Source organism: Panthera pardus, unplaced genomic scaffold (assembly GCF_024362965.1).
Source record: "Panthera pardus isolate Hobbes unplaced genomic scaffold, ASM2436296v1 HiC_scaffold_4, whole genome shotgun sequence".
Taxonomy (NCBI): domain Eukaryota; kingdom Metazoa; phylum Chordata; class Mammalia; order Carnivora; family Felidae; genus Panthera; species Panthera pardus.
Genome location: NW_026526969.1, coordinates 6,459,051 through 6,479,790, shown reverse-complemented (window position 1 = coordinate 6,479,790; position 20,740 = coordinate 6,459,051). Strand labels below are relative to the sequence as shown.

General features: G+C 39.4%; 1 protein-coding gene across 1 annotated transcript in view; it reads right to left on the bottom strand.

The window, feature by feature from the left end:
- Window positions 1–20,740, bottom strand: part of BAZ1B (bromodomain adjacent to zinc finger domain 1B) — a 72,257-nt gene that overhangs the window by 19,433 nt on the left and 32,084 nt on the right. The window contains exons 7-12 of the mRNA XM_053894033.1: window positions 14,570–16,271; window positions 7,102–7,240; window positions 6,478–6,608; window positions 4,359–4,464; window positions 3,304–3,402; window positions 300–477 (exon numbers count right to left, since the gene is read on the bottom strand). Coding sequence (XP_053750008.1) covers window positions 300–477; window positions 3,304–3,402; window positions 4,359–4,464; window positions 6,478–6,608; window positions 7,102–7,240; window positions 14,570–16,271 — 2,355 coding nt within the window. The remainder of the gene's footprint in view (window positions 1–299; window positions 478–3,303; window positions 3,403–4,358; window positions 4,465–6,477; window positions 6,609–7,101; window positions 7,241–14,569; window positions 16,272–20,740) is intronic.

Here is a 20,740-nt window from a genome sequence, read left to right as displayed (position 1 = left end):
CTTGATCTCGGGGTTGTGGATTCAAGACCCACAATGGGTGTAGAGATTAAAAATAACATCTTAAAAAAAAAAAAATAGAAAAACTCTTTTTGAACAAAGGATCTAAGTGTATGATGAGATTTTCCAGATATCAAAGGAAAAATACCACATGTACACAGAGAATTTTTGGTTCCACAGGTCTTTCAGGACAAACCCACATGTGATTTCCGGGGTCATCTGGGGAAGTCAAGAACATCAGGGCACAATTCCGAATTGAGTTTACATAAGTAACAGATTTCATTGGGTGTTTATGTTCTTACCCGAGCTTCAAATTCTGATGTTTCTTCCACATAACCAAGTCCCCCCTTTTGTAACCTTGTTGCAACTTCAATGAGATCACTACGAAGAAAGTTTAAAAGCTCCTGGTTGCCATCACAGGATTTTAGACCCAAATTTGGCTTCCGGGCCAGATGAATAGAATGAATAATGTCCTGGTACCTAGAAAAGTTGGAGTAGAGGGAAGGGGAAATAAAGGAACATTTCAAAACAGTCTATAAATTTCAACGATTTGAATGGCAGGTCTCATTTCTAGAAGACTTACTCAGACTGTTTTCATCTTTCCTGGGTGTTTCTTCAGACTCACGGTTTCTTGCACAAATTCTCAAATTTTTCTTACTCATTTTAAAAACACCTTTCTTTTATTCTGTATTTGATAATCCCAGTATCTGAAGTGGAGTGCTTTACCTGGCTCTCATTCACATTTCCTGGTCTGGTTTTGTTTTGACCTTTTTACCTTGAGTTTCTTGGATTTCTATCTGTGGAAATTCTTTGAGGCCTGGTTTGAAGCTTACTTCTCCACAAAGAATGTGCACTTGCTCATGTCAGCTGCCAGGAATTGCTACCAACCTGAGATAACTTTAAATCACCTGCCTGGAATTCCTTACAACATAGAAAAAAACATGAAACTGAGCAGAGACCCTACAGAAGGACCTTCAAGTTCACTCTCACACTACAGATTAACCTGCTGAAGTCCCAGCAGCAGACTCTCTTCTCTGTTGGCTTCTTACAACAAAATGAAAACTAAAGCTCAAGGTCATCTCCGTTGAGTTAGACTAAGTTTCCATTTCGTTCATTCCAAGCACTTTTAATATTATTTTCCTCTGAATACAACCTTCACTGTATCCCATGGGTTTTCTTACAAAGGATTTCCCTTTCCTTGCTTTCATTCTAGAATTCCCTTTTATTTTCTTCTTTGATACATTATCTAGGAATACATTTAATTTTCAGTTAAGATCCTTTGGTTATCTTTAAAGAATTTATTTCTAACTTTATCATAATCTGATCAGAGAATGTATCCTGAAATTACTTTTTAAAAAAATTTTTTAATGTTTATTTTTGAGACAGGGAGAGGGAGAGGGAAAGACAGAACATGAACGGGTAGGGGCACAGAGACGGAGACACAGAATCTGAAGCAGCCTCCAGGCTCTGAGCTGTGAGCACAGTGCCTGATGCCGGGCTTGAACTCACAAACTGTGAGATCATGACCTGAGCCAAAGTCAGACGCTTAACCAACTGAGCCACCCAGGCACCCCTTACATCTGTTGAGATTGCTTTTGTGGCTGAGTATATGATTATCTTTTATAAATGTTGACGGATATAACAAAAAAACTTCACTTCTGTTTCCAGTTGGCCTGGTATCTATCATTTTGTTTTTAAATTCCTTTTTTATTGAGATAATTGAGTGCACACTCTATATCCTCCATCACTTATTTTCTTGAAAAGAGCATATACATTTTTGTTTTACAAATTTGAACCTCAAATGGTTTGTGATACATTATCCTATCCTTATCCCCTTGGCCATCCCAAAGGAAACTCAAATAACCACCAACAAAAGAACAGATAAATTAGATTCACAAAGATTACACAAATTCACAGAATCATATATAGAAAGGAAAATGATGGGAGTTCAGTTATAAAAATCACGGATGGAACCTGAAACTAGTATATTGTATATCAACTATACTTCACTTAAACACAATGATTTTTTAGTATAAGAATGCTAACTAAAAAACATTAAATCTCAAAGACCACATATGCTTGATAGCCTTTAAAAAGTTCAAAATCAGCAAAACAAGATAGGTGAGATTTTTTTTTAATGTTCAACAGAAGAAAAAAGTTTAAGTTTTGTTTTTAATTCCAACTATCAAAAATACTTTACCCAAACAGAAGGAAAGTCACAGAACTATATTCCTTTGTGATTCTATGTATTGACATTTTTCCTTGTCTTTCTTAATTTGCCTGGTCATATCTACATTAAAACACCATGATTCAGAATGCAATTTTAATCTCCACATTAAGTAGGAGACTAAAACTAGTATACTGTACCCACCATCACTCACAAAAGTCTGGAGAACTTGCAACGTACTGAATGGTATTTTCCTTCTCTCTTCAACCAAACCTAAATTAAACCATGAAAGCGTGCACTTGATACTAAAGGCAGCCTTAAGCCAAAACTTTGCCCTGTCTTTGACAGGAACAATGGCTAGAGCAGGACGGACACTAGCAAATCCCAGATGCAGACAGTTTTTGTTTTGAGGGGCTTTTTAAGACAGAATTCACATTAACATTAAACTCACCATTTTAAAGCATACACTTCAGTGGCTTTTATGTTGTGGAACCACCAAAACTACCTAATTCCGAGACTTCCATCACCTCAGGAAGAAATCCCACACCTGTGAGCAGTCACTCCCAATTCTCCCCGTCCCCCACCCACTGGAAAGCACCTGTATATTTTCTGTCTCTGTGGAGTTGTCTATTCTGAAAGTCTTACACAAATGAATCCTAAAACATGTGTCTGTTTACCTAGCTTCTTTGACTCCACCGTTTCAGCCATGTCGTAGCATGTACCAGTACTTTCTTTTGTTGCTCAATTTACGGCGATGCTACATTTTGTTCATCTGTCAGCTGAAGGACATTTAGGTTGTTTGCATTTTTTGGCTATTTTCAATATTGACAGAATACTTCCGAATGCCAACTGATGTGGCACTGACCTTGCAAAGATGCCTAACCACAATGAGGACCTCAGCTCGCTGCACGGCACACACTAATCAACAAATAACCCTGCCACCCTGTACGTACGTTAAAGTTTAAAAGCAGACTTTTCCAAATAAGCAGGAGTCAAGAAAATACCAAGCAACAAGGACATTAAAGGGTTACAGACACTTTTAAAAAATGTATTTTAATAGCTTTTATGAATAAACAAAGATCCCCTAAGATATTTAAATGCTGAAGAGAAGCCGTGAGGAGCAAGATGAAAGTCCTTACCTCTTCTCCAGTCTCTCTTTAAGCTGACTTTCTCTTATTCCCTGAGGGTGAAGGCAGTTTAGCAACTCATCCAGTTCCTTCTGACTATCACATAAAAACCTGTAAGGAGCAAAACAGACCTAGTGACTCTGAAAAACAATCAAATACTAAGAAAGAGATCTACAGAGATCTAGGGTTGTTGGTGGGAGTTGGGAGAGAATTCCAAACTTGCTCACAAGTAGAATAATTTACTATTTCCATGAAGTGTAATGTTAAGTTTACCCTAGAATATTGAAGCCAAGGTTTCCTACTAAAATAGACAAATTTTATAAAGTTAATAAGCACAGTTGTCACACACCTTCAAAAGAGTAAACTTATGTACAAAACTAAAAGATAAAAGGTCATTAAACCAAAAGGTGGATCAGAGGTGGAACAGTTAATGCAATCACAAAGTGAAAGGGACCCTCTCAAAACCTAGCTCCCTGCCTGAAAGAGAACTGACACAAAAGATTATTACTATGTACACAATATTTTATTCTTTAATTAATAAAGATGAAAATCCTAAATCTATTCCCAGAATTAAAAGCACTGCCAACGTAATGTAAGATCTATTATAGAACATACACAGTTACTTTATAAGGGGGAAATAAAATTCCAAAGCTTAGAAAAAATATATTATTATCAAAAAAAAAAAGTGTGCTTTTAAAGCAATGAGTTTACATATTCAAGAAATCAAAGTCATACAAAATGATCTTATTTAATAATCACTGGTATCACTATATTAAATATTTTCCTTCTTTTTCTTAATTTATTATCTTGGGAGAGAGTGTGAAGATGTGCACACAGGCGTGTGATCAGGGAAGGAGCAGAGAAGGAGGCAGAGAGAATCCCAAGCAGGCTCCACGCTGTCAGTGCGGAGCCTGACACAGGGCCCGATCTCACCAATCGAACTGTGAGATCATGACCTGACCCAAAATCAAGTCAGAAGCTCAACCGACTGAGCCACCTAGGTGTCCCTAAAATATTTTAACGTGAAAAAAGAAAAAATAGAGCAACCAGACAAATGCTCACATTACCATAGATTCTGTCCTTGTTTGGGTATGGTGGTCTCCACAGCAACTTCTGCTGATGGGCCAGGTTGTACGTTCATGCTTACGTTTTTGCCTAGGTTTGCTTTCTTACCTAAAAAAAATGAAAACGTTTGGTTGAATATAGTAAATACCCAATTCCTACTTTCAAACCTCAGTGGGACACAGTGCCAAGGCCAACAACTAATAACACAGATGCTGCGTATTGAATATAGCCAATGTACAGCAGGTGCTAGTTTCTCTTAAACACCTTATGTACAGCACATCATCTGAGATAATTGCTCTCTATGCAGCTGAACAGCTGCACAGTCCAAGGTTCAGAGTGTGGCAACTTAGAATGGAATGGGAGCACTGAATAACTATCAAACAATTTACTTCTTGTACATCTGTAGTGAAGTAGAGACAACTGAAACATATAAAACCATAAACTTACCCCTGGAGGCTTCAAATGTCAAACATGATTAACTTTTTTGTAAACCAGCTCCTATCTACCATTAGGACATGAATACAGACAGATCTTAAGCCAAGGTGAAACCTGTACTAATACTCTCATGGCTCCTGTCCCTTGCTCCCATTCTGCCCTCTTTACCCTGCGGGCACTTTCCCTGCAACAGAACACATGACCCTGTAGTCTTGAGTCAAGTGACTCTGAAGTGACCTTGCCATGCCTGAATGAGGGAACATGAAGCAACAACATCCGCCAGGATGCGCTGGAAGTGAAGGGACTGATGTCCATCCTCTCTTGAGAGCTAGAACTACGGAAACCTGATTTCTAAAGACAGCCATTAAGCTTTTGAACATCATAAAATCAGTCTCTCCTCCTGCTGGAAACTCTCCCCCCAGATCTGAAGATCCGGACTTCACATTTACTGCTCTCACATACAACTGCCCTCATGTGGGTATTTACAAAGTTTACTAAAACTAGATCTTTCTACTAAGTACTACAATCTAACACTTAATACAATGCGCAATATGAAAATACCTGTGAAACTCTGAGCTATATATTAATTTCTTTAACAATTTTGAGTTTTAAGTTTGGGTTAAGAGTTTCTCTAAAATGAAGGAAAACTGCATTTTACAAAAATCTCTCCAAGAAATATAATGATCTAATATTTGAGAAGTAATTTGCATCAGGTCGTAGAAAGTAGAGCTAGAAGGAAGCTTGCAGATCATTTAACCCAGGGGTTCTCAATTGGGAGCCAGGCTGCCTCCCAGAAGCCATGTGGCAATGTCTAGGGACATATTTGGCTGTCACTATTGCATCTAGTCCACGGAGGCCAGGGATGCTGCTAAATATCCTACAATACACAGGAATGACCCCCAACTACAAAGAATTATCTCACCCAAAATGTCAGTAAGGTTGAGAAATCCTGACTTAACCTCACCATTTGGTTTCTTTCATTAAAAATTTTTTCTTTTAATTTCTTTCTTGAAATATTATACATATTATATATGTAAATGTTGTTATATATAATATATATTCAATATATACCTCAAGAAAAAAAGTGCCCCTCTGTATTTATTTTACAAACTGAATAGACCCGTGTAACTAGAACCCAGATCAAGAAAATGAACATCAGTATCCCTTTATGACCCTTTCTCCGTCACTTATTTTTAGTTATTTGCTGTTTCCCCTCACTAGAATTTTAGTTAAATGACATTCAGGACCTTATCTGTCTTGTTTGCTATCTTGTAGCAAAACATGAAAAGTTGGTTGGCACACACAAGATGCTCTATAAATACTGAATAAATAAGTTTTGGAAGATGTGTAACTGCCTTCTTAGCCCCTTCACCTCAATTCCAGCCATTAAGGTTCCTACAAAGAGACTTTTAAGGAACAAAGTTTGAAGACTACTTGTATAAAATCTAATACCCAAATATCCTAATATTCAAGCTCTTTTCACACTATACCTGGAACAAAATTGGTAATCATATGTTAGTTTCCTTCCTTCTTCCGTGCATTTCACATTCTCCCATCCCACTCAAATACATCTACCTAAGAAGACAATAAAGAATTCTTTCAAATGGAAAAAGTGACAGAGAAAATACAGTCCTTATTAATGACCCTACCCAAGCAAGGTAAAAGAACTGGTAGATATATACATACTTCGGGGACAGTAATCCTCATCAGGAGAGTCCGCACGGTCTTTGCGGTGATTGAATCGGTAGTCGATGCTGTCATGTACCCAGCCTTTTTCAATGAACAATCCTGGAACTTCATCTGAGAAGAGCCAGTACCTATAAATCACAACCATATATTAATAAGATAACGACAGATTATGAGCATGACTGTTAGTGGAGATGATCACACAATATCACTGAGAATTCAGATAGATACAAATGATAAAGTAAGGCAAAGAATACCAACATTTTTGAAATTTGAGATTCACAGCTGTAATTTTTATAACTTCTAATATTTCTGTTTAGGTTCCACACAATGTACACATGCAAAATGTATCCCTATTTTTAATAAACTCTATTTGAATTACATTTCGCAAATCACAATAATTTAAGTTTCATATTTGTAGTATCTTCAAGAACAGGGTCATGTCTTACTTAACTTTGTAACTAGCATGTGGCACAGAAAATATTCAATAAATGTGTGAAGAGCAATTGTTTCTGACATCCATAAATAGGGAAGCCTGTCTATTCTTGGTACTTTAGGCAGTTTCATAACTAGGAACAATATAACAGCTCTAGAAGATAACAAAAATTAAGTTTAGTAACTTACCTGTTATGGTTTCGATCTGTACCAATAGGAGTCCTGCGCATGACCAGCTTTGCCTTGGCAATTCCTTCCTGGAAAGCCTTCTCGGCAGCTGCTTTGTGCTTTCGTATTCGTTCTTCTTCAGCTTCACGTTCTAGTTTCACTGTTACAGATAAAAAGAATCAACTAGATTTTTTCCCCTAATAAATTCCATCCTTACAAATTAAGTAGAATACAGAGTAGAAAGTATAAAGTCGATTTTCCATCAAACCTTATTAGTTTCCTTCTCCTGATTCTGATCTGTTATAAGAAATGATGTGCTATAAGGCTGGTTGCCCTATGTCCTTTGAATTCTCATGATACCGCAACCACCGACTCAATGCAAAATCTTTTCTCTTCAAAATCTAACTTCTTACTAATTTTAATAATCAAATTAGATTAATTCTATTAATAATTTAAAATGGAACATTAAAACAGTCCCTAAAGGGAATTAATTGATCCTCAAAATTATGAGAATGAATAAAACCAGAATAGTTATTTTGAAAACATATTTTGGTACTGAGGAAGCTGATTATTATTCAGCTTATTAGCCTTGGTGACAAGCAAAAAGAACTGAGAAATCAAGGGCGGGCAGGCAAGCACTTGTGGATAATAATCATCACTGCATACTGAATACCATTCGGGGGTTGGTTATTCAGCAAGTTACTACTGTTACAGATGAAAAAAAAGAAGTTTTACTCAATTTATTCCCGATCATTCATCCACCCAGAAATTTCTCTCAACAACAAAAGCAGCTCAGTAATCTTGTCTTTTTAGTTTTTCTATAACTGTCACAAATTTTGAAACAGTAAGTATACAGTGCTGCTATTTACAAGGCCAGAATTTGTAACACCGATCTTCTAATAATGACAGCCTCTACAGTATGATAAGAATCTGGAAAACACATCAATCTATAGGCGTTACTTTAAACAAGACAAATCTCAGTTATTTAAAACCAACATGATACTTGTTACCTTTAACAAAGTTTGCTCTCCTAAATGGAACTATGTTTGCAACAAGGATTACAGTAAATATAAGTACAAAGGTAATGATAAAAACAGTAATGGCTTCATCACAATACAAGTTCTTTCTCCTATGGCCACAAATAAACAAAAAACTCAGGGCGAGTCATAAAAAGACGACCAAATTTAGTTTCAGAGGCTATAGAACTGAAGGAGACACTGAAAGACCTGAATTCTAATTCAAGTACTGGCCTTGGCAAAATATTAACAGGCTTTGTCCCTTATTTCTCTACATCAATTAAGAGTGCCATAAATAAATAAATAAATAAATAAATAAATAAATAAATAGATAGATAAATAGATAAACAGATAGATAAATAGATAAATAAATAAATAAATAAATAAATAAATAAATAAATAAATAAATAAATATCAACTGCCTTTCCTCTGTCCTGTGTTAAGATAAATATAACACACAGAAAGAAACACTTCAAAAACCCAAGAAGAGGGGCGCCAGGGTGGCGGTTTAAGCATCCGACTTTTTTTTTAATGCTTATTTTTGAGAGAGAGAGAGAGAGAGAGAGAGAGCGAGCACGTGAATGAGGGAGGGGCAGAGAGAGGGAGACACAGAATCTGAAGCAGGCTCCAGGCTCTGAGCTGTCAGCACAGAGCCTGACTTGGGGCTTGAAATTGTGGACCATGAGCTCATGACCTCAGCCAAAGTCGGGACACTTAACCTACTGAGCCACCCAGGCACCTCATGACTTCTGATTTTAGCTCAGATCATTATCTCATGGTTGGTGAGTTCTAGCCCAGCATTGGGCTCCATGCTGACAGTGCTGAGCCTGCTTGGGATTCTCCTTCCCTCTCTCTCTGCCCCTCCCTCAATTGCCCAGGCTCTACCTCTCTCAAAATAAATAAACTTAAAAAAAGAGGGGGGTGCATGGGTAGCTCAGTCAGTTAAGCATCCAACTTCAGCTCAGGTCATGATTTCATGGTTCATTAGTTCGAGCTCCATGTTGGGCTCTGTGCTGACAGCTCAGAGCCTGGAGCCTGGTTTAGATTCTGTGTCTCCCTCTTTCTCTGTCCCTCCCCTGTTCACACTCTGTCTCTCTCAAAAATTAACTAAAAAAATTTTTTTAACTTAAAAAACCATTAAAAAGAAAACTCAAGAAGAAATCATTACATTTCTGGTGAAACACAGCTAAAGTGTGATTACATATATATATGTGTGTATATATATATATATGTATATATATATATATACGTATACATATACATATATATATACACACACACGTATACATACATGTATATAATAGTTATATATATACAATTATTACATATATAATATTACATACATATACACAATGACTATATATAGAACTTTAAAACTGGAAAGTACACACATATAAATGCAATGTGTGTATCTATACATGTATATATATATACACACATATATGTGTGTGTGTATATATATGTAAAAACATTCCAGCGGCCTTACTTAGTATAAACTAAAACCTGTTTTTGGTTTTTTTTTTTTAGGTTTTCTTTATTTACTTATTTTGACAGAGCACAAGCAGAGGAAAGGCAGAGAGAAAGGAAGAATCCCAAGCAGAATCTGTGCTGCCAGCACAGAGCCCAATGTGGGGCTCAAACTCACAAAATGTGAGATCATGACCTGAGCTGAAATCAAGAATCAGATGCTTAACCGACTGAGCCAGTCAGGAGCCCTTAAAATCTGTTTTAAAAGAAGTATTACATATACATGAAAGAACTACTGAAGTTATTTCTATGTATCTAATTCTTAGTATCCAACTTTGACAAATAAATGGTTTTTACCATCTTCGTTTCACAAGCTGGAAACTTTCCTAAGGTTGGTGATACTGTAACAGCGATCAAAATAGCTTAAAAATCAAAAAACCCCAATAAACATAGCAGGTTTACTGTGGGTAACAGCAACTATGAAACTTATTTTGTGTACATCATAAGACTGAGCAAATAAGTATACACTGATATTGATGGATACACTAAGGTTCTCATGATGTTATAAGAAGGGAGATACAAATACAGAATGAGGGATGGCAAACCGGAACCCTTGGGTGTCAAAATTTAGGAATAAATTTAACAAAGTACAAAAGGTATACTTTGAAAACTACAAAATATTTGTTGAAAGAAAGTAATGATCTAAATAAAGAAAGCATCTGATGTTCATGGATCAGAAGACAAAATATCATTAAGAGAGCAATACTCAAAACTGACCTATCTACAGGGACCTATCTACAGTCAGTTGAGCGTCAGGCTTCAGCTCAGGTCACGATCTCACAGTTCAGGAGTTTGTGTCCTGCACTGGGCTCGCTGCTGTCAGTGCAGAGTCTGCTTCAATCCTCTGCATGGCCCCCCCCCCCCCACCCCTGCTCCTTCCCTGCTTGTATTCTCTCTCAAAAATAAAACATTTTTAAAAATTTGTTTTTTTAACGTTTATTTATTTCTGAGAGAGAGACAGAGCATGAGTGGGGGAGGGGCAGAGAGAGAGGGAGACACAGAATCCGAAGCAGGCTCCAGGCTCTGTCAGCACAGAGCCCGACGCGGGGCTCGAACTCACAAACCACGAGATCGTGACCTGACCCGAAGTCGGTCACTCAACCGACTGAGCCACCCAGGCACCCCAGAAAGAAAACATTTTTTAAAAAAAGGAACTGAGGGGTGCCTGGGTGGCTCAGTTGGTTGAGCGTCCGACTTCGGCTCAGGTCACGATCTCACAGTCCGTGAGTTCGAGCCCCGCGTCAGGCTCTGGGCTGATGGTTCGGAGCCTGGAGCCTGCTTCCGATTCTGTGTCTCCCTCTCTCTCTGCCCCTCCCCCGTTCATGCTCTGTCTCTCTCTGTCTCAAAAATAAATAAATGTTAAAAAAATTAAAAAAAAAAAAAAAAAAAAGGAACTGATAAGGGCGCCTGGGTGGCTCAGTTGGTTGAGCGACTTCAGCTCAGGTCATGATCTTGCGGTTTTTGAGTTCGAGCCCCGCATCGGGCTCTGTGCTGACAGCTCAGAGCCTGGAGCCTGCTTCCAATTCTGTGTCTCCTTCTCTCTCTGCCCCTCCCCCACTTGTGCTCTGTCCCTCTCTCAAAAATAAATGTAAAAAAAAATTTTTTTTAAAGGAACTGATCTATAGATTCAACACAATCTCTATCAGAATCCTAGCTTTCTTTGCAGAAAGTAACTGATTCTAAAACCACGGTGGAATAAGGGACCCAGAACATATAAAACGATCTTGAAAAAGAACAAATTAGAAAATTCACACTTCTCCAATTCCGAACTTATTACGAAGCAACAAGAATCTAGACAGAACTTCTTACAAAGCAACAAGAATTTATTTTATTTTATTTTTTTTTATTTTTTATTTTTGGGACCTCTAGAGAGAGACAGAGCATGAACGGGGGAGGGGCAGAGAGAGAGGGAGACACAGAATCGGAAGCAGGCTCCAGGCTCCGAGCCATCGGCCCAGAGCCTGACGCGGGGCTCGAACTCACGGACCGCGAGATCGTGACCTGGCTGAAGTCGGACGCTTAACCGACTGCGCCACCCAGGCGCCCCAGCAACAAGAATTTAGACACCGTGGTACTGGTGCTAAGGACAGACAGATCAATACAACAGAACTGAGAGTCCGGAAATAAAAACAACGTGTCTATAGTCAAATGATGTGGTTTTTTTTTTAAGTTTATTCATTTATTTTGAGAGAGCACAAGCGAGAGCAAGAGTGAGGGAGGGCAGAGAGAATTAGAATCCCAAGGAGGCTCCACACTGTCAGCACAGAGCCAACCCGGAGCTTGAACTCACAAACAGTGAGATCATGAACTGAGCCAAAATCAAGAGTTGGATGCTGTAGCCAACTGAACCACCAAGGTGTTCCACAGTCAAATGATTTTTGACAAGGGTATCAAAATCATTCAGTGGGGAAAGAGCAGTCATTTGAATAAATGATATTACACCACATGCAAAAGAATAAGGTTGGGTCCCTACCCTCATACCATATACAAAAATTAACTCAGAATGAACCAAAGACCTAAATGTAAGAGTTAAAGACCTTGGATTTGGCAACAGATTCTTAGATATGACACTAAAACTAAGAACAACCAAAGAAAAAATAGATAAATTGGACTTTCAAACTTAAAATTTGGGCTTCAAAGGATACTATCAAGAAAGTAAAAAGACAACACAAAAGCTGGGTGAAAATATCTGCAGATCATAGATCTGATAAGGGATTTATATCTAGAAAATATAAAGATCTCATGGGCGCCTGGGTGGCGCAGTCGGTTAAGCGTCCGACTTCAGCCAGGTCACGATCTCGCGGTCCGTGAGTTCGAGCCCCGCGTCAAGGCTCTGGGCTGATGGCTCGGAGCCTGGAGCCTGTTTCTGATTCTGTGTCTCCCTCTCTCTCTTCCCCTCCCCCGTTCATGCTCTGTCTCTCTCTGTCCCAAAAAAATAAATAAAAAACGTTGAAAAAAAAAAAAATTAAAAAAAAAAAAAAAAAAAAGATCTCTTACAATTTAATAATAAAAAGACAACCCAATTTGAAAACGGACAAAAGATTGGAATATTCCTGCAAAGAAACACAAATGACCAAGAGGCACATATGGAGATGCCTGATATCATTAGTCATCAAGGAAACGCATATCAAAACCACAGTGACATACTAATTCACAACCACTAGAATCAAGGAGTCATTTAATAACAAGTGTTGTTGATGCAGAAAAATTAGAATTCTCGTACACTACAGGTACATCTGTATGTAAAATTGTGCACCCACTTTGGAAAATGTCTAGCAGTTCCTCCAAATAGTTGAGGATAGCGAACATATGACCCAGCAATTCAATTCTGATATATACCTAAGAGAAACGACAACGTCCACACAAGAACTTATATACCAATGCTTATAGCAGTCTTCATAGTAGCCAAAAGGTGGAAACAAATCAAACATCCATCAACTAATGAATGGATAAACAAAATGTGGTATATCCAAACAACGGAGTATCATTCAGCCATAAAAGAAATGAAAACTGATAACTACCACAACATGGATGAACCCTGACAACATTATGCTGAGTGAAAGAAACCAGACATAAAAGACCATGCATTCATTATAGGATTTCATTTATATATGTCAGAAAAGGTAAGTCTGGATGGACAGGGTGATGATAGCTAAAGAGTATAGGGTTTCTGAGATGAGTATGTTCTAAAATTATGATGAAAGTTACACATATAAGGGGGAGGGGGTGCCAAGGTGGTTCAGTTGGTTAAGTGTCCGACTCTTGGTTTCAGCTCAGGTCATGATCTCAGTTTGTGAGTTTCAGCCCCACGTCGGGCTCTGTGCTGACAATGCAGAGACTGTTTGGGATTCTCTCTCTCCTCCTCTCTCTGACCCTCCCCTACTCGCACTCTCTCTCTCTCAAGATAAACTTTCAAGTTTATTAAAAAAACACTCAGGACGCCTGGGTGGCTCAGTCGGTTAAACATCCGACTCAGCTCAGGTCATGATCTCGTGGTTCAGGAGTTCGAGCCCCATGTCCGGCTGGTGCCTGCTTCAGATTCTGTGTCCCCTCTCTCTCTGCCCCTACCCCTCCCCTGCTGGCAATCTGTATCTTTCTCAAAAATAAAAGAAAACATTAATAAAAAAAATTTAACACATTAAAAAAAACAACTATGAGTTATTCACTTAATGGACAAGTTGTATGGTATGTGAACTATTTAATAAAGCTGTTTACAAAAATGTTCAAGTGTGCCTGGGTGGCTCAGTCGGCTTAGCATCTGACTTTGGCTCAGATCATGATTTCATGGTTCGTGAGTTCAAGCCCCACAATGGGCTCACTGCTGTCGGTGCAGAGCCTGCTTCAGTTCCTCTGTTTCCCTCCCCCCTCTACCCCACCCCTGCTCACAAGCATGGGTGCTCTCTCTCTCTCTCTCAAAATACTGAACATTAAAAAAAATGTTCAGGTTTGACAGTTATCAAAGTCCCAAATTTTTACATTCTTAAACCTTAACAAGGGAAAGATTAATACCTGAGTTGGCAACTGTGCTGAGGGCTTCAAAGACCCTGCCATTCAATTGTTGTTAACAATCTTAACAAGCATGTTAAGGGAACTGAGGCATGAATAAGTAACTTGCCCAAAGGGAATACAGCTAAGTCAGAGGTAAGGTCTGAAACCAGGCCAGCGATTCCCAAGTTATAGGTTATTTCCACTATGGCCATTTGTGATTTTGGTCCTTTACTAAATCCAGAAAAGATGCCAATGTCACATTAATCTCAAACCATCCCTCACTGCAGAATGCCAGGATGAACACGCCTGCCAGAATATTGCCTAAGTGGGGTCTGGGTTACTGCATACAGAAATAACCGAACAACTGTGACAGAGAGAGACTGTACCCTGGCAATTTCCTTCCTTCTACTACCTTCTAAAGGGTTTCCCTTCTGCTCCCAACACAAGGCTTTCTTTACCTTTCATTTCTCTCTCCTGGATCTCCCGCTCCTTCTTGGCCTGGATGGCGAGCAGCCGCCTGCTCTTCACCGCGCTAATCATGTCTTCAGCTCCCACATCTACCTGGGGTTCAAACTTCACAACCTCTTTTTTCCTATCAGTTTTGCCCAGCCCATTCTCCTCTTTTCCATTTTCCTTGTTTCTGGCTTCCATTTCTTTCCTTTTCTGTTTCTCTGCTCTCTTCTTATCATTCTCCTCCTTCAGTACAGCAAGCCGCTCTTTCCACAACTCTGCAGACATCTGCTGTCTGGTTTCCATGTGGTCTTGCACCGAGTACGTCATGAGGATGCGGTGGCAGAGGGCCGTCAAGATCTGGAGCTTCTCTTCTGACGTCAGTTCAAAAAACTCCGAGGTCTCCAGCTTCTCTAGGAACTCATCTTGTACTTCATTATCCTCAAATGGTGCTGAATCTTTATTGTCGTCCGTGTCTGAGCCCTCGCTTTCTTCCTGAACGTCAGATTTGCGCAAGCAGAGCCGCACCAGCTCCGAGACAGAATGTAGGGTCAGAGGGATTTCTGACAGCTTCATTCCCAATTCACCATAGTCTTCTGCTATTTCATCTTGCAATAAGGTCTGTAAGAGGATGACCAACACTCTATTCAGATATAAAAAGCCACCTTTTTCTGCACTCAAGGCTTCCATGAGGGACACAGCAGTAATAGGATACTGAGCATCTGGTAAGAGGAGCCCGGAGTAACAGCTCAGGAACTCCACCACCATGGCCACGTCCCCAAACAGTGTGTTGGGCAGCCCTTCGGGGGTATCCACCAACCTAAACGCCGGAAGGCTTTTGCCAGTTAACTCTTGGTCCTCGTACCTCTTCTGCTTTTCTAGTTTCTCAAGCATTTCTTTCTCTCTCCTCTCCTTGGCTTTCTCCTTCAACTTTTCTTTCAGCTCCTCTCGTTTCTTTTTCAAATATTCTTTGCGCTGCTCTTCAGACATAGAGGCCCACCGCTTTTTATGTTCTAGAAGCTCAAAGCGTTTTTGAACAATACTCCGCAGCTCTTCTGGGAGACGAGCTCTATCTTCACTGGAGAGCAGACGAGCTGTTTTGGAGATAACACAGGACAGGGCACTCTTCTTGTCCTCCCTGTCTTTGTTTTCTTTGTAGTAGGCAATAAGGTGTAGGGCAGCAGGAGGCAGATGTTTATGGGGTTTACTAGAAGACCTGGGTGTACCCCCAGAATTCCGTGGGGCTCGGGTCATCTTCTGAGTGCCTTTGGCCATATCCAACAAAGTCATCTGCTTCATTTTGGTTTTAGGAGTCTTCAAGCCCTTTTTAGGAGATTTGGAATTACCTGTGGATTTCTGTCCATTAAGGATGCCTTTGCTTCTACCCTTCACTTTCAAAGGTTTGTCACTATGCTTCCCTGATTTCTTGGCAGGTGGGCCTTTCTTAGGAATGTGAAAGTTGGCGTGTAGCTTGTTGGGTGACATCATCTTCATCACTTCTTCCAGATGTTCTTCTGGAGACTTGGAATTCTTTGAGTTCTTCACTTTGAGTGGTGAGCCATTCAAGGATTTCTTCAAATGTACGTGACACCATAACTTGGGATTTAGTGGTGAGCTCAGAGAAGAGTTGTCTGTCTTGGATTTTTTTGAAGGCTTCCTATCTGGGGATCCAGTATTCTTCCTCTTAGTAGAAGGGTTGAGAGTCATGTACTAGAATTTAAGGACAGGAGCAAAATTAATTTTAAAAACTAATTTAAAGAAGCAACACTTAAGCATCATAAAGGCCCTCTTCCCTAGCTATCCAGGTAAAGATACATACTCATTTCTGTTCAAAGACACCATGTCCCTAAACAAAGACATGAATGTTAGTTGATGTTTTGGCCCTATCAATACAAAACTGATAGCCAGACTTAAAAATCTATACTCTTAAACATTTTTGCTATGTAGCTATATGTGTTCTGTTTATATATGGTGCTAGCAATTCTTAGATATTTTAATGACATCTGTGAGCCCTTTCCCCAGAAGCAACATATGATAATTCTACATTCTATTTCAGAATCCATCTGTGGATCCCAGACCGAGGATACCTGATTTAGATAATGGCAACATCTAAAGAGTCAATAAAGTATTACTCTGGATTTCTTATCCTTTAAACCTCTGTTCCCACTAGGAACATTCTATGCTTTTAAGTAGAAAAATTTAAGTATTTTTGTCTAAATGCAGAAGCAGATTTTCTTACTTACAATACCACAACAAAAATCAGTGCTCATAAACAGGGAGCCCTCCCACCCCTGGTTCCTCACACTCCACTCTGTCCTGTCGCCACACATCGAGAACTCATTCCCATGAATACATTACTAACTATAAGCCCTCTATATTCTCAACCTCGTACAATCCCCTCATGTCCTTCAAATTCACTCCCTCTAGTAGCCCAACTCTGCAATCCTTTAATCCCTGCCAGGACCTTAAATCCATTAGTTCTACCAAACTTTCTGCACACTCGCTTCCTTGTTCTTCTTACCCACATTAAATTCCGGTCAGTTGCTATAATCAATCTTGCACGAACCTCTGGTTCCCTGGCCTCTCTGCTCTACTACACCTACTTCCCCGGCCCATACATGTTCAGCTTACACAGGCATGGAATTAAAGATACAAACGCAGTGTGTGGTCTCACTTTAAATTCAGAACCAGGTACCTCAAATGCATCCTGAATACCACCCTTAATATATTCCTTATCGATTTAACATATTCCTTTAGTCCATTCACTTCCTTCTCCCCTGGACACATATCTATCTCCTATCTCCTCAAACCACCATATCCCCTTCACAGAGAATTAGTTAATAGGTTAGAACCCAGTCAACTTGTCATAATACCATGGTTTCTGTTTAACAGTGGATTTAAAAAAAAAAAAAAAAACAAAGCTGTGGATTTTCAAACTTTAAATTTTTTTTTTTTAACATTTATTCATTTTTGAGAGTGAGAGAGACCGAGCATGAGCGGGGGAGGGGCAGACAGAGAGGGAGACACAGAATCCGAAGCAGGCTCCAGGCTCTGAGCTGTCAGCACAGAGCCTGAGTGGGGCCCAAACTCACGAACCGTGAAATCATGACCTGAGCTGCAGCTGGACGCTTAACCGACTGAGCCACCCAGACGCCCTGATTTTCAAACTTTAAAGAATGTAATTACAAAGAAAAAAGCTTGGCAGCTAAACCGTAAACTAAATGAAATAATAACCAAGCAAAGTAAAAGAGCCACTTTCAAAAAATTCTAGTGACTAGGAGAAAGATTAGAAAACCTTTAGAATATTTGATTTCTGTTCCCAAAAAGCAACTGAGCACAGAGGGCACTCAGAGACCTGAGCCTAACTCAAAGTTTCTGAGTGGGAAGGACGAACTTGACAGAAGCTGCATATAGACAGCAGCCTGGAGGCAGCTGGTAAGACAGGCCCACAGGAGAGGAGACTGCAGGTGAGGAAGCAGCTAAACACTATGGAACGTGAAATGATGAGCTCCTTTAAAAAGGCGAGAAGGAAGTGCTACGAGGAGTACACCCAGAGATGATAGGAAAGAACACCCATGTTCTTGTCAGGAGTAAACAGGTACGGTAAAATTTAATAAGCTGTACTGCAACACCAGGTAAGATTTAAACATTATGGATCTAATCACCAGAGAAACAAACTCACAGAACCAAGGCAGCGCAAGTAGGAGAAATATGGTCTGCAATGAATGAGTGGACTACACCTAACATCCTCCTTTTGATTAAGTCCCCAGCTTCAAGGATTTTATTTTTTTAAGTAATCTCTACACCCAACATGGGTTTAAACTCACAACCCCAAGATCAAAAGTCGCACACTCCACCAACTGAGCCAGCCAGGCGCCCCAAGTCTCCAACTTTTGCCTTTTACGGACAACAGGCAATTACAGATTATTGTTCCTCTAGCGGGCTGTTTTTGTTGCCTGACTAAAACTATAAGTTTTGTTCCCCAATGATCATCCTCCATATCAGCTGACAAAGAGGTTTCATAGTTTATAGAACATAAACAATATCTATCTGTAACTCAGGGGATATTTTCGCCAGAAGCAGAATTTCCCAGTCCTAGTTCCCCAGAACTAGATTTCAAAATGTTAACAAGAGTGAGCAAAGATAGCTTATGTGAGACTCCACTCTCCGCTTGGACAGTAATAGTACCAATACTCCAAAGACCACCCTACAAATCATAGACTAAGGCCCAAAACTACTCTGGCAGGAACTAAAGACAAATGTGTTAACTAAAGACAAGTTAACCATCCTCTTCAACCAGCCTTGGAAAATCTTCAGAGTATAGACATAACAGATGGATACTTTTTCTAATGCTCAGGATAACAGGCTATATTTAAAGTCATTCTAAAATGAAATTTATCACTAAAAAGGAGACTAGCGTGAGACTATGTTTCATTTTTACCATTTCAAATAGGTATCATTTAATAGGGCCTATTATAATTTGGCCACTTCTTAATTTACTGATTAATTTTCTATTTAAAAAGTCACTCAAATGTTCATAAGGTTCTTTAAATTTCTTCTATTTAGAAGCATTATACTATGCAGAATTGATGTAAGAGCTGGGACGGCTTAGCCATGAGAGGGTCCAGCAACCCATTTATTTTTATTTATAAGGTGTGTTTTTTGGCCAAATCACACCATATAATTTTTTTTCTTAAAAATGAAAGAAATTAACTCACCCAACCCCCTCCCAACAGGCCGGCTCCCCGCGTGAGCAGTCCTTCAGTAACTGGATCATCTCAGCATAGGGCATGCTGGGCAGTCACAGCCACATGGGAGCCGGCATGGCTGGACTCAGGGGGATCTGAAAAAGCATAAAACCACTTATGTGCTAAGGGTCTCCCTATCCCCCATTCAGCATAAGTAATCTACCAGAATAGTGCACAGAGAGGGAGAAAAGAATGGACACCCAGAATAGCAGAATTACAGGTTTTAGGCAAGGCCCTTTCTAAGTGCTAAACAGGAACGCAATACTGATGAATGTCTCACAATGTGAAAGCCTTTAAGAAAAAGTGTATACAATTCTATACCTGCTCCCTGTCAAGTGAAACAAACCACCACCCCAAATAAGAAAATCTATTAAATAAGATAAAAATGAAGAAACTTTATTTATAGCAGCTCACTCTGATGCTAAATTTAACTTGATAGTAAGTGGCCAAGAGCCCTGCACTGGAAAACTCCAGCAATCTGTATTCTAACATTTACTTCTCTCTACATTCACCCCAGGAGCTGTGGTAGGAGTTTCAAGGTAACACTCACACAATGGGCTCGCCTCAATCTCTAGATGTCTTTATCAGGAAATGTGCAAAATAGGTTACCATAAAATAGTCTTAAGTACTTCTAAACTTAACTTATTTTTAAAGTGCTTCTGCTCTAGTCTCTAACTCAAACAGAAGATTCCAAAGGCAAATTTAAAGAAAAACATCAAAACCCTGAACATTTACTTGAAACATTAATTAGGAGAGATAAGAAACATCTTTAAAAATATATAATGTCATTAAGTAATGAGACAAAATTAAATTACATCAGGTGCCTTTTGATATAATTCACTCTAAGAGGCACACAACATCAATTTTGTGGTATCTCCACCAAAAACCCATAACCTGAATGTAATTATATGGAAATAACCCTGAATTGAGAAGAAGCATCATATAAAAATAACTGGCCTGTATCCTTATAAAATGTCAAAAGTTTCTGAAAGACAAAGAAAAGCTGAGAGACTGCTCCAGATCAGAGGAGACCTCAGTCTCCTAACAAGTCACAAAACCAGGAAACATAATACATGATACTACACTGGAGCCTGTGAAAACAAAAACAAAATTTAGCTAAGAAGACAATATTGGGACAAATTTCAAAACATGTGTAAGAACTGCAGATAACAGTATTGTTTCAATGCTAATTTCCTGATTTTGATACCTGTACTATACTTATGTTAGAAAATAGCCTTGTCAGGGCACCTGGGTGGTTCAGTCAGTTAAAAGTCCAACTTCGGCTCAGGTCATGATCTCACAGTTGGTGAGTTTGAGCCCCGCATCGGGCTCCGTGCTGACAGCTCAGAGCCTGGAGCCTGCTTTGGATTCTGTGTCTCCCTCTCTCACTCTCTCTCCCCCTCCCTCCCCCTCCCTCAAATAAATAAATAA